General features: G+C 46.1%; 1 protein-coding gene across 1 annotated transcript in view; it reads left to right on the top strand.

Moving 5' to 3' along the window:
• nenya overlaps positions 1–14,667 on the top strand; it is a 92,898-nt gene extending 78,231 nt beyond the window's left edge. Inside the window, exons 8-11 of the mRNA XM_075671963.1 lie at positions 3,281–3,341; positions 6,044–6,086; positions 13,035–13,065; positions 14,534–14,667. Coding sequence (XP_075528078.1) covers positions 3,281–3,341; positions 6,044–6,086; positions 13,035–13,065; positions 14,534–14,667 — 269 coding nt within the window. The remainder of the gene's footprint in view (positions 1–3,280; positions 3,342–6,043; positions 6,087–13,034; positions 13,066–14,533) is intronic.
• Positions 14,668–15,185: the final 518 nt, after the last annotated feature.

Genomic DNA, 15,185 nt, shown 5'->3' with positions numbered 1-15,185 from the left:
ACAAAGCGCTGTGAATTTCTACGCTAGTCGGACGCGCCGCTGAACTGCCATAAAGCGCTTGCTGGCTAACTCTTCAGACTGATGGCGGAAACGACGGCAACCGCGATAGCTCCGCGCGCTACGAAGAAACGCCGCAATCGACGCTACTGTTGTGTTGTAAATTGCCATGAACGTGAAGGACGGAATAACAACGTTCCGTTTTACCGATTTCCATCGCGATCGTATGAAGGGGAAAGGCGAGAGCGCTGTATACGGACCATTCAACCTGTTGGGTAATCGGATTACTTGCATTCCGCACAACACAGCGGCTCGCATGAGAAAGTGCGACAATTTTGTTCTTCTGTAATTGTGTTAAGTAGCCCTGACGGAAGACCGTGGTAACCAAGCGAAAACTTAAGAATCTGCAGCCGCCACTTCGTTGGTAACAGAAAAAACAACGTTGCGAACCATCCTGCTTATGTGCCATCTATATCTCCACCTTTTAACAGACGTTCGCCTCCGCTTGACTCAACAAGTGGAACGGAGAGATTTGGCAGGTCAGCCTAACCAAACATTTTGGTTTGTTTGTGAATTCAAAATCCTGTTCAAGAGCATTGTTTTATCGCGAGCTCATTTCTACTTTCGGTATTTTGCATGTCCTGCGCCGATACAACAAGCACGCTTCGCAATGTGCTGAGCCTGCTCGACTGCGTTTTTTCAAATGTGAGCAATAAAGTTACTGTAGGAGCACTGGATGAGTAATTGCGAAGCAGCGCACGTGTGTAAAGAAAAAAAATGTCGCGTTTATTTACATTTATTTGTGCGCGCTTGTTGCTCGAAGCGTCTGCGAAAAGTTCAAATTAAGGTACTGAGCGATGCTGTAGCTCCTGCGAGAAAGAAAGATGCAGCGCGTAGGCACTGTAGGACGCTTACTTTCGTTATGATCGCACGCTGTTTGCTGCTATGGAAAACGTTTTCTGTTTGCTACCCTGGAAAAGGCTATGAAAGGATTTACTCTCTGTAAATAATTGTGAGACAAAACATTACGATAACATACATAAAAATGTAGGAGATACTTAAGTCTTGTGTTCAGGACATACTCAATATGAACCAATTTGAAATGCTTCGATTTTTATGCTGATATGGCTCTAGACAAACCTGATGCTCTCTGTACTTGCGAGTTGCAGCACGCCGAAATGACACTTTAGACTTTATTTTATATTGTACACGTACTTCGCCCTGCTGAGCTTTCTTTCCGAAGCGTGGATGGGCGGAAGAAGCTTTCCGGGTCTTTGAGTTTTAGGAAACCGTGCCTCAACACAAACGAAAGTGAAGGGTCCATTGTGGCCTATGCACCTTCGCTTGCGGACAGCTCTCCTTGCACTAATCAGCGCCAAGGCTGCGATGTGGGCGCTGGTGGCGGGTTTTTCCGCAGCGCCGCCTGGGCAGAGTCTGAGGTCTATGTGTATGTGCGAGTGAAAGCGTGCGAGGGTGAACCGACGATGGCGGCTCAATCTCGCGCGCGCGTGGAAAGCAAGGGAGGAAGCGCGCCGTCTTCCGTTAGGAACCGGGAGGAGGGGAGGGGGGGAGCGTTCTACTTCGGCGGCTGCTGTGTACGGCGAGGCCGCGCGAGCTTTATCTTGAAAGCGATCTGCGATGGGGGGGACAGAGTCTAGGCGCACCAACGGCGGAGAGCTTCGTGTGGGCGCTTAGTTCGCGTTGGAGCGATAGGCAGCGCGAAGGTCACTTCGCTCGCTCCTGCTGCTGCGCTTCCTCACTCCAGCGTTCTGACAGCGAGTATTCGCGGTCATCGAGTTATGTGTTAATGTTTGTTGTGCGCGCGTGACACCGCGCTTGTTAATTAAGTTAGTAATCGAATGTTAAGTTTATACGGCCGATAAAACTACTATCCTTACTCCGTACAGCTGTCTACTAATTTGCCATCGCAATCGATGCTTCGCCTTTCGGGCAAAACTGCGACTTCTTTTTTTTTTGTCATTGAAGAACGGCACTTGCCCAGTGGCACATACCCAGTGACCCAACTAGACGTCAGAGAGGTTCATTGAAGAGCAGCACGTACCAAATTGCACATGCACAGTACCCGAAGTTGGCGTGAAAGAGCTTCATTGAAAAGCGGCGCATACCCAGTGACCCAAGTTGGTGCAACGGTTGGTTTAGAACCCGGTTCTCTCAGCACAGCAGTCCGATGCTTTACCTATTAGATGATTAGATCATGGACTACCCTGAGACCCATGTTGGAGTGAAAAAGGATGGGTAGCGATGGACACACATACCGAAAAGTGGGTAACGAAAATTGGATATGCGTATATAGGCTACCGGGTTATCTATATTTTAAAGTAAACAGATATTAGAAAGATTTCCCGTTGCGGAGGTCGCAATTATACCAAATCAGTTGGTTTACTTGAAGAAGCGGACACTGCTTACAAGACAAACTGCAGTTTTCTTAGATAAATAACAAAGTTTATCTAATCAATTTTGCAATTAGTCACTTTAGAGCACATAGCCCAATTGTGAAATTGAAGACGAACAGTAATGAAATACTTTAGCAGAAATCCTGTGCTTAGCACCAGTTTCGAGACATGCGTCCTAAAATCTCGCGAAATGCATTGATATTCCAGTTGGAACTTATCAGCACTGTGTTGAATGGAGTGCTGATAAACGTGCTGAAAAGACAATATTCGAAAAAACATTGATTTCTCACTTCGCCTTGAGATGTTAACAGCACATGTCATAGGTATCCAATACCTGAATCAGCTGCTATAACGTATGAAACAAAGTTCCCCTTTTTCGTTACTCACCCCAACCGTTCTCCCCCCCCCCTGGCCCTCCGGCGCCGCTCAAAGCAAAAAAAAAAAAGAAACAAAATATGCTAGCCACGTTGATTACAGCTAATATGTTGCGGTGATCAATAGTTATTGTCTCTAGTTGTGTGATCTTTACTGAACTGTTGTAGTCTTTATTACGCATTTCAGATTATTTTTCTTATTGTAACAGTGTACGTATATTATGTGTAACTAACTGTTGTGCCTTCTTTCGTCTGTCATAAACCGAGATTACACGTTGTAATTTTTCATCGGAGGTCTCCCAGGCACTTCCTAACTTTGGTCTCTCCTTTTGTACGTGAATGTAGAGAAAGTTGCTCCGTTGAGCGCACTGTGCTGCAATCTAGAAGACCTAGACACAGTGATACCTGCAACTGTACACGAGCTGTGCACATATCTTTCAGCTATAGTGGAGTGTGCACGACAGCAGTCTGTCTTTCTTTTGGCATCTTTTACAGAGTTCGCGCTGCTCACTCCGTCGAATCGTTCCCAAAGGAAGAAGCACTCCAGCGTAACAGGGTAATGTTTATAAATGCACAATCACTTTGCACCTCCTTCTACTTCAACAGCATATAGTGAAAAAAAGACATACTTTTTATTGCGATATCAATTGTATGGGCATTCCAGGCGCATTTCTGCAGTCGCCGTCGCCGTGATGTGCCGTATAAAGTCCAAGGGCGTAAACATCGTAGCCGCACGCCGTATGCTGTATGTGCGAGTGCGCCGACGATGGTCGCGCGTCTTCCCTCGCGCGCAAGGCGACGATGGAAAGGAGGGAGGGGGGTGTTCTGCTCCGGCTGCTTATAGACCGTTTTATTGAGGGCGCCGCCATTTTGCGATTACAGCGCTGTCTATCGTGCGGCACCATGCTGTTATGCGGGATCGCGCTGGAGGGTGCACGGCGAACGTACTGTTGACGATGAGTGGCAAGTTTTCGCGCTTTCCCGAGAGGTTTCAACAAGTTGTTTGGATTGGAAAACTTGTTAGCGTGGCGTCACTAAGCTTTTAGCTTCGGTATAGCTGCAGTATACGAACGGCGACGGGCCTAGAGGCGCTCCCGCAGCTCTCCCCACGATCGAAATAGGAGTCAAGTCTGAACATTGTCTGCACGTAACGTATACATGTAACGTGTTTTTATTGTATGTCTAGCCTTGAACTCTCTTAAGGTATCGACTCGGGCGAGGACAATCAGAGGTGTCTCCACCTGTCATGCGGTGTGCCGCACCAGCGTACAGCCCAATCCAGCTTACTGCGAAGCTCCGAGTAAACACGTTTTGCTAGCTTTCATGGTCATAAAGTTTTTGCAGTACAATTTTCTAAACATTGTTTATCTGTCACCCGGGCACCAAGCTCTACAAAATAAAGAAATGTAATATAACTCGATCGAAAGGCTACATGGATAAAATGAGCTGATGATAGTGGCTGCGAATATGCAGCCACTATCACGCGACGACGCACGCGACGCGTTAAAAGATTATGCGCACTCTTAGGTCTCGAATGGTACCTGTGCGTACAAGGGCACCTCGCCTACTCGTCAGAGTTGAAAGAAGAACAACTACTCTTTGCATCAGCATTTTTATTTTCTGCAGTAATACAGCCCTCGATGAGCGGCGTCGACAGCTTGCCGGCGAGATTTGGAAGAACGGGAGAGCCCGTGTGAACTAGGGCCGGCCGGTACGCGGTAGGCATGGCTTTGGCTACAGAATGGAAAAGAACACACCTTCATTTCTTAGTCGGCACGTGCTGTTGTTATAATACATCCTCGGTAAAATTCTGCCAGAACGTTGGTTGCCAAGCATGATAATCTTAGAAGACGTTTGAACTTAATAAGTTCAATGTGCGTGCACGAAGAAATAGTTAGCTTCATCAATTCGCAGTAGTTGACCGACTCGAACACGCACCTTTCTTTCATATCCCAATTTGATCGTGGGTGCCCAGTTCCGAGTTCGAAGCCGAGCGCACACTGGGACCAAAACCTTCCGAACATACACACGATGGCATCAAGTCATTTCTGTTTATGCTGGCAATACAAAGCGGACGCTTCTCTGCTGTTGCAGCTACGGTGTCCACGAAGTCGCCGCGGCTGAAGATGCACTTCACGCTTGCTTCCTAAAGTTATTTCTGCAGCCGAATACAGCAGAGTGGTAGCCCGTCGACCTTGAGCCATCTGACATCGCCGAAAACCCAGACAGAACACGTTAGAATCGCACTAATTCGCAATGAAACCGCTACTTTTCCAAGCTGTCGCTGGGAGAAACCGGAATCCGCACATACCAGTGCGAGGAGGAGAGCGGCGCGGTGCGCTGGTTCGAGGCTACGTTCCTCCTCGCCGGTAAAACGGTCTACAGCGCGGCCGCGCGCGCCCTATTTTGAAAGCGATCGGCGATGCGTTGGTCAGACTGCGATCTCGCGCGCGTAGGAGGAAAGCGTGGAGGAAGCGCGCCATCTTCCGTCGCGCGCAAGGCACCGGGGGGTGGGGGGGGGGGGCGTTCTACTCCGGCGGTGGCTGGTTATGGTGCGGCCGCACGCCCTATCTTTAAAGCGATATGCGATGCATTCGACATAGTGTGTCGAGTGTTGATAGCTTCGTGTGACTGTTCTCGCCGCTTAGTTCGCGCTGAAGCAAGAGGCAGCACGAAGGTCAGTTCGCTTGCTGGTGCTGCCGCGCTTTCACTCCGGCGTTTTGACAGCGGTGCGCGCGTGTCACCATGCTTGTTCATTTAGTTAGTAAGCGAATGTTTACATGTCTATACGGCCGATAAAACTGCTATCCTTACTTCGTAGTGCTGTCTACTAATTTGCTATCGCAATCGATGTTTCGCCTTGCAGGCGAAACAGCGACTTTTTTCCTCTTTGTTAGTTAAAAAATTAAGATTTGCCACTTTTACTGCCGCTTTTTCTCCTGGCAGATTAATATTTGTGGTCATGTTAGATGTATGTAAGAGGCAGAAAACATAAAACCGAAATATATTTTATTCACTGCAACGCACGCGCGGCAAATGTGAAAATACTCCATTGCTGTATACGCCTTTGTACGCAGTGTGCTGCACGATTCATCCGCTGAGCAGTGGTGTCTGCTCAGTAAACACCCTCGCGTCTGGCGATTGGTTTGCACAAGGCTTTACGTTAAACCTTCGACTGTTTCGTATAACGCTAGTGACGCTTTCTTTTTTGCCTAAACTGCAGTATTCAACTTCTTTTTCTCCCCCTTCTTTTTCAAGCTACACCCCGAGCAACCAAGCTGCTATCATGATGGCTGGCATGGTAAGTTTACAGCAACATAGATGAATACTCAAATTTAGCCGCCCAAAAGTAATTTACCTCCAGCATAATTAACTGATGATGATGATGATGTATGATGATGATGATGTATGGAATTTTATGGCGCAGTTGACGGTCAGGTATGACCAAAGAGCGCCAATATACTTTACTGCGCGTTGAAGCAACTGCTACTGTCATGAAAAATATTTTGATCGACCACCTACACCTAACAGTCCGCATAGTATAGCAAAACAGGTCAATCCACACTGACAGACCAACCGCGCCTATTGCGCGCTGATCATGTGGAATTGACGAGCTTGAGTGAATCTCTAAACTTACTCCAAAACATATATTGGTCCACATGCTATCGAAGCGTGACTGCGTCCCCAAGAATATTCCAAGTACCACTTTCTTGCTCACATATTTTTGTGGAGAAATGAATGCGTTTGAGGTGCTTATTCCTAAGGCAAACTTTCACCAATTCGCTTGAATACGAACTACATTTGATTAGAGAAGCTTCGTGGAGACTGGCCCCGACGAGCTATAACATAGTGCCACTCTTCTATTAACGGGTATATTTAGCGGACGAATCCGAAAGCCGTCTGCAATAAATATATCATCAGTGGAGCATATACTCACAGGATCCGGCACAGAAATAGTTTAAAGAATAGAGGCCCCTGGGAAAAAAAAACAGATCTTTACTGACATTTTGGCCGAGGTCTGACCTTCATTATATCTGGCCTTCATTTTATATATATATATATATATATATATATATATATATATATATATATATATATATATACATATATATATATATATATATATATATATATGTGTGTGTGTGTGTGTGTGTGTGTGTGTGTGTGTGTGTGTGTGTGTGTGTGTGTGTGTGTGTGTGTGTGTGACTACAAAGGGTGTAATAAAAGTGGTGTAGAGACAAGGGTACATTGTGCACCAAACACATGTTTATAGTGATTCAATATAACTAAATCTATATACAGAGGAGCACTTCAAAACAAACAGACACTGCACAGATGTTGAGAGCCCTCAAATGTCATATTTACTAGTTTCTCACCTGCTATTAATTGTAATGGACACCCTATTTTGCACGGTCAGAAATGAAAAATGTAATTCCCTCAATTGTAATGCGCACCTAAATTTTTATGCTTGGAAAAAATTGTGCAGAAACCATCGACAGTGATTTTTAATATAAATATATAGCTGAACGGGGTCAGAAAAACTATTCACTTTATTACAGGAATGGTGTGCTTGATGGCGTATACTTGTTGCAGTGAGGATATATCAATAGGATTTATTGTTTCACTGCATAATTTCATAGAGAACAGAGCCATTAACCAGCACATTAGTAGTTGTAGTATATGTAGACAGCATCTGCATCTGAAACAGCTGTAATACTTGCCGTTCGGCAGCGAACTCACCCTGCAACTCAGTTGCTCGCGCACTCGCTTCCTGTGCATCAGTGCCTTTGCATTGGCAGTGAAAGACCGACCACGGACCATTTAAAAAAAAAGGGGGCGGGGGGCGAAAAAGTCAGCAAAAGCTATTCGCTTTGAAATGCAAAGTGCAATGCCTTAATTAATTGCTTTCTCGCAACATTTTTATGGTGAGAGAAAAAAAGAAAGACATTTTAAGCTCTAAGGCCACTGGAGGTGCAATTTGAGTATCACCTATTGCAGTTTTATAATTTGTACACTATTATAATGCACATGTCATTTTTAGTTAACATTTACAGAAAAATAAGTGCACGTAGGAATTGAGTAAACATAGCAATGTAAGCTGCTTTGCATTATAAATGCAGTCCTACTCACAGATGGCCTGAGCTTAAGCCCATATTGTTAATCAGCTATGTCTACATGCAAGCTGTTATGGGCGAGCTGCATGGGAAGCCACCCTCTTTCTACTCTTTCGTGGAAACCACACCCTCTAAATGTTTGCCACCAGTAATACTTTCAGGCTGAAATTAAATGAAAACTCAAAGAAAGAAAGAAAGAAAGAAAGAAAGAAAGAAAGAAAGAAAGAAACCAATTGGAAGAGCTATTGCTGTAAAATGGTATGAACAGGTAATGTGGCTTCGCTCCATGTCTGGCTGCTTAGCATTCCATGGATCCCCTATACTCGATATATATATATATATATATATATATATATATATATATATATATATATATATATATATATATATATATATATATAGCAATGAACGACAATCTTATGGGCATCATTAAGGAGTGTGCACTAGAAGTCAGTGGTAACTCCGTTAGAAAGGATACCAGTAAGCTATCGCAGGAGACGAAAGATCTGATCAAGAAACGCCAATGTATATAAGCCTCTAACCCTACAGCTAGAATAGAACTGGCAGAACTTTCCAAGTTAATCAACAAGCGTAAGACAGCTGACATAAGGAAGTACAATAAGGATAGAATTGAACATGCTCTCAGGAACGCAGGAAGCCTAAAAGCAGTGAAGAAGAAACTAGGAATAGGCAAGAATCAGATGTATGCGTTAAGAGACAAAGCCGGCAATATCATTACTAATATGGATGAGATAGTTCAAGTAGCTGAAGAGTTCTATAGAGATTTATACAGTACCAGTAGCACCCACGACGATAATGTGAGAGAGAATAGTCTAGAGGAATTTTAAATCCCACAAGTAACGCCGGAAGAGGTAAAGAACGCCTTGGGAGCTATGCAAAGGGGGAAGGCAGCTGGGGACGACCAGGTAACAGCCGATTTGTTGAAGGATGGTGGGCAGATTGTTCTAGGAAAACTGGCCACCCTGTATACGCAATGCCTCATTACCACGAACGTACCGGAATCTTGGAAGAACGCTAACATAATCCTAATCCATAATAAAGGGGACGCCAAAGACTTGACAAATTATAGACCGATCAGCTTACTGTCCGTTGCCTACAAAGTATTTACTAAGGTAATTGCAAATAGAATCAGGAACACCTTAGACTTCCGTCAACCAAGGGACCACGTATGATTGCGTAAAGGCTACTCAACAATAGACCATATTCACGCTATCAATCAGGTGATAGAGAAATGTGCGGAATATAGCCAACCCTTACATATAGCTTTCATTGATTACGAGAAAGCGTTTGATTCAATCGAAACCTCAGCAGTCAAGGAGGCATTACGGAATCAGGGTGTAGACGAGCCGTATGTAAAAATACTGAAATATATTTATACCGGCTCCACAGCCACCGTAGTCCTCCATAAAGAAAGCAACAAAATCCCAATAAAGAAAGGCGTCAGGCAGGGAGATACGATCTCTCCAATGCTATTCACTGCGTGTTTACAGGAGGTATTCAGAGACCTGGATTGGGAAGAATTGGGGATAAGAGTTAATGGAGAATACCTCAGTAACTTGCGATTCGCTGATGATATTGCCTTGCTTAGTAACTCAGGGGACCAACTGCAATGCATGCTCACTGACCTGGAGAGGCAAAGCAGAAGGGTGGGTTTAAAAATTAATCTGCAGAAAACTAAAGTAATGTTTAACAGTCTCGGAAGAGAACAGCAGTTTACGATAGGTAGCGAGGCACTGAAAGTGTTAAGGGAATGCATCTACTTAGGACAGGTAGTGACCGCGGATCCGGATCATGAGGCTGAAATAATCAGAAGAATAAGAATGAGCTGGGGTGCGTTTGGCAGGCATTCTCAGATCATGAACAGCAGGTTGGCATTATCCATCAAGAGAAAATTGTATAACAGCTATGTCTTACCAGTACTCACGTACGGAGCAGAAACCTGGAGGCTTAAGAAAAGGGTTCTATTTAAATTGAGGACGACGCAACGAGCTACGGAAAGAAGAATGATGGGTGTAACGTTAAGGGATAAGAAAAGAGCAGATTGGGGGAGGGAACAAACGCGAGTTAATGACATCTTAGTTGAAATCAAGAAAAAGAAAAGGGGGTGGGGGGCATGGGCAGGACATGTAATGAGGAGCGAAGATAACCGATGGTCATTAAGGGTTACGGACAGGATTCCAAGGGAAGGGAAGCGTAGCAGGGGGCGGCAGGAAGTGAGGTGGGCGGATGAGATTTAGAAGTTTGCAGGGACGACATGGCCACAATTAGTACATGACCGGGGTAGTTGGAGAAGTATGGGAGAGGCCTTTGCCCTGCAGTGGGCGTAACTAGGCTGATGATATATATATATATATATATATATATATATATATATATATATATATATATATATATATATATATATATATATATATATATATATAATCATATGAAGCCATCTGCTGGCCCCATATGGTTGTGATTAACAAAAGCAGGTGTCTCGGAACCATGACGAGGTCTAGTACATGGCTACAAAACTCGACTCGAAACGCTTAGGACAACTACGGAAAAGAAAAGACCAGCATTACGTTAAGACACCTGTAAACAGTATATAGACGATTTTTCACCCGCCTTGGCAGCAGTGAGCCTGCGGCCGCTAAGGAACTTCCGGTCCCGTGTAACTATCAGTCTGTTATGCTAAACAACAAATCCGGGGACTCCTAAGCACTTATGAATTGTGAATGAGAAAGCATTTATGTCCACTTGAACGGCGCTGAGCGGCCATTCGAGTTTTGCGCTGCGAGTAATGCACCATAGCGGTACGTGCTGCCGTAGCCAGCAAGCAGCATCAGCAGCCTGCGGTCTAGAGACGACCGAGGAAGAAGCAGCAGCCGTCGGTCGGCAGGCGCGTGCAGCCAACAACAAATAGACAGCAGAAGTTCTGTTTACTCCGATCCATGAAGTCACACTACCTGACCCGAAATTTCCTCTGACAAGGCTTGCGTGATGAACGTGGTGACGTAAAAATCACTGTTGCCTACTCGGGAGTATTGCCTACTCATTAGAGTCTGCTGCAATCGGGTCAGGTAAGATGACGTCGTGGATCGGAGCGAAAAGGCCTAGGTGGTGTTGGCGCAACAGATCCCAGTGGGAGGTGAGGGAGAGATACGGACCGCGCGCCGGATTTCGAGAGCGAGGCTGACGTGGCGTTGCGGCGGTGCCCTCCTCCCTCACGCATCGCATGGCGCGCTATCGCCGCAGCAGGCGACCCCTTTCGCCCACTCTGCTCCGTCAAGGCGCGCTCGTGATATGGCGTCGCAGCCAATGGCAATGCGAGTTTAGGTGCCGTTTCGCTGCTACAGACGACAGACGCCGGCTTTTGCGCCCAATGGGCCATTTGACGCTTTCGCATAAAAAAAAAACGCTTTTCAAGTTAGCTCAACTTAGTGAGACGTCCTTTTATACATAGCCGATAATATGAAAGCTTATTAGGCCTCAAGCACAGACGTTTATCATTTTCCCTGTTTTATATAGGGGGAAATTGATTTGTGCATTTGCGATTACTTGCAGGTGAACACTGCTGAAAACTTGCGGGGTTTCGTATTGTCGCACAATTGCGGTTCTCTTGATATTAGTCGCGTTTTCGCGCTCTTTGCAATAGTGTGTCGCCACTGTCTTTCGTGCGCGCTCTATTTTCTGTGGTGCAAGCCGGAGCTAGGGTCCCTCTTCGTAAGCAGCAAAACGGTCAGATGGTGCGAGCGCGCTCTTGCAACACTGCAAGAGGACTCCACTGTGTGTGCGCGGCGTTTGACAGGTTACCTAACGACCACCGCAGGGCATATCCCAGCAGAGAAGTCAGCACGCCTACGATGATGACGGCCGACAACGTGGCCGCGCTATCGTCGGAGCAGTCACACCACCCCTCCGTAAGGCACGCCCAATCTCCTTGCATGTCTCAGTGATGTTGCGGCTGTACAGCATGCAGGCGCTCTTAGTCCAAGCATATTACGTCGCGCGGGAAGAAAGGAAATAAGGGGAAAAAAAGAAACACTGTTCAATCGCGACTTTAGTCACCGTCGTTTGTGAAACTCCATGGGCAGATCGAACAAATGATGAGGGTCACCATGCATCTAGAACTTTGACGAAATTTGCGAACGTTGCAAAATTTCAAGCCAGGAGCGCAATTCTGGAGGTATATATAGTTTCGCGAAAAAGAAATAAGTTTACGCTCCCTATAAAACAAATATGGCAGTTGTAGCCGTCGAAAACACATTTCCAGTGAATTTCCCGAATTCTCTCATTTTGAACATTTTTTTTTTAAGAAAACAAAAAATGTACGGTATATGCCTACGTGCATCGTGGCCATTTATGGGAAGACATGCATTGCGCACGAGCAGAACGCTAGAATTTGCTACTCGTGCTCTTTCTGTGCCGATTGGTGCTTTGCAATTCGCGTCGTCGTTGTCGTGTAGAAACTTATACTCTTGAGCAGTATGGTCCGTAGCTTGGCGCGCGAGCATCGCCAGCGAAAAGACGGTGACTTATGGCTTCCCGTTCTCGAGCTAGCAACCTTGCGGCAAGACAGTTCTTAGAGTAACACACTACTTATCTTAGTACCTCAGCTTATTGAACGAAACCAGAGAGCACCGCGTGGGCCATGTCGTAATGCGTTCACAAGAATCGAGGTGCGCGCTGTCAGACACCCACAGTTCTGTTCTGTTCTGGACGCACATGGCGAATCTACCGCCGGCGAATTCCGTCAGTTTGCCTCTCTGAGTGGCTCTAAAAAACGGTTAAACATCATCTGGCCTCAAAGCTAAAACAAAGTGGAATCAGCTGCGAGGAACTAATTCTGCATGTGAGGTCATCAGCCTTAACTGCGACCTGTAAGAACCTGGAACGAAGGGAAATTTGGCTCGCGATCGGCATGTAGTCATACCATTTGACAGGCGCATAACAGAAAAAAAAATGCAAACATCGCAAAACTGGCTCGGTCGATTTGGCGCCGCGCTTTGTCCAGAGGAGCATAAGCTCAACGGGTTGTACGTGTTCCGTACAAGGTGACGAGCCATTGGAAATTACGATGTTCTGGTACATTGCAACAACTTCCTCGTTTTCTTTTTCTTCTCCTCTAGGCTTTTCAACAGCAAACGCTGACCGTCGCAGGTGAGAAAACCAGCTCCTTCTTCAGACGAATCTCTTAGCGTTACAATGTTAATTGAATTTTAACACGATTCCACACATCACGTACATAATAAGTATATGTACATAGCTAAAAAAACTGAAAATTGAAAAAAATTCGGCGATTTATTTATTTATTTATTTATTTTTCTCCTGAAACACTACGCGTTCCAAGTCTCCCAGCACTTTCATGAGCGTTACCATTCCAGAAGATGTTCGCATTCACGTTGACTTTATCTCTTCTTTCTTCATTTTTTTTACGGGGTAAGAAAAGATGAAGTAAGAAACCATTCATAAGGGACCATTTTGTGTACAGGTTGTCTGAACTGAGGATGCGATCGCAGCTAAGCCATTTACTATTCTTGCCCAGACCGTCGCTATGTCCTCAGCACATTCCCAAGGAGTCTATAAACTGGTCGCATGGGGTGAATCCTGCGTGAATGCTTCGGGTGAAGCCTTCGAGTGACTCCTGCTACGCACTCACAATAGCGGGACAGATAATCTGTTGGACTGTTTCAAAAACACCCAACACGCGACTTTTATGTTATACGCTACGGGGACGCCGGCTGCACGGCTGCGCCGCTGTGCCGCTGTGCCGCGAGGAGCGGCGACCAGGAAGCCGCAGTTGGCCTGGCGCTTCGGGTTGTCTCTTGAGTGGCTCTTGCACCCTTTGTCGCCTCCAAGAGCCTCAGCTGGCCACTGGCTCTGAAGCCGTGGCCCTGAGCGCGCAATCACAAGCGTATTCACGTCAGCTCTCTAAAAGAGATCACTGTAGAATCAAAGGCGTAAATGGCGAACCCCCGCGGGAAGAATAACGTATAGGTTGATTTTTTATTGCAAACAAGGTACGTCCTTTGTAGCGGCCACACCAGCTCGATTCCATAAAGTTCACTTTAGAATTAAGAACCCTTCGCATCGGCCTAGTATTGCACTATATATGGTGTAGTACTCCCGCATGCTCGAACTGTCGCGACTTGAGCAGATAAAACGTATGCTGACGCACACGTGGCAGACTTTGGTAGAGGATTCTGCTGGGATGGATGGATGGATGGAAAAACTTTATTGAGAGTCCCGAGATACGCGACTATGGCGCAGCGGGCCGCTCCCACGTTCCGCTGGGACGTTTGAGAACACATACCGCTTGAGCCTTCTTGCCTTCCAAATGTTTGCTCTGTGTTGGTGAACTTGCGTAGCACCGCGCACGCCTCTCACCTGGCTGACACTAACTGGGTGGACCGGTGAAACACAGCAGCTACACAAATGTCTGGTAAGAACACATGGAGATTTTTCCGCCATATGATTGACCCCTCACAATCAAGAGGAGAAACACGAAGACATTTACAACGTGCACTCCACAACTTCAAAGGCACCACAACACACTTGGCCGAGACATTACGGGATAAGTACTTGTGCCAGAAACAGGACCCCAAAGGCACGGAATATCTTTATGCAGGCAAAGATAATCCGGAGTTGGACCAACCGTTTCAACTCTATGACCTCAAGGCGGCTCTGGCCAAGATGCGCAGGGGCACGGCGCCAGGTAGGGACAAGGTCACAGTCACACTGCTGGCCAACCTCCCTGACTAGGCATATGAAGCCCTGCTCGAATACATTAACGCAATTTGAAAAGGGAAAAACCGGTTCCCTTAGATTGGAAGACAGCATTGGTTACATTCATTCCTAAATCAGGCAAGGCAATAAACACAGACAACTTAAGACCTATCTCGCTTACATCGTGTGTGGGCAAACTGATGGAAACGATGGTGCGCGATAGACTCAGAATATTTGGAACACCGTAACACTTTCTCGGACACGATGTTCGGCTTTCGCCCCCACAAGTCAGCGCAGGACATCCTGCTCCAACTTAACAGAGATGTAATACAGCCTATCGAGCACCCTCATAATGACAAGGTTATCTTAGCCTTGGACTTGAAGGGTGCTTTCGATAATGTTAAACGCAGCTTCATACTGAGTCACCTCAGTGAGACAGACTGCGGCCGCAACACTTTCAATTACATAAAAGATTTCTTGACAGATCGGGCTGCACTGATCCTTATTCAAGACACCGAACATGGACCCTATCAAATGGGCACGCGGGGCATGCC

This window comes from Dermacentor variabilis, chromosome 1, assembly GCF_050947875.1.
Source record: "Dermacentor variabilis isolate Ectoservices chromosome 1, ASM5094787v1, whole genome shotgun sequence".
Lineage (NCBI taxonomy): Eukaryota > Metazoa > Arthropoda > Arachnida > Ixodida > Ixodidae > Dermacentor > Dermacentor variabilis.
Note: the sequence above shows the minus strand (reverse complement) of the source record. Positions and strands in the feature narration are given on the sequence as shown.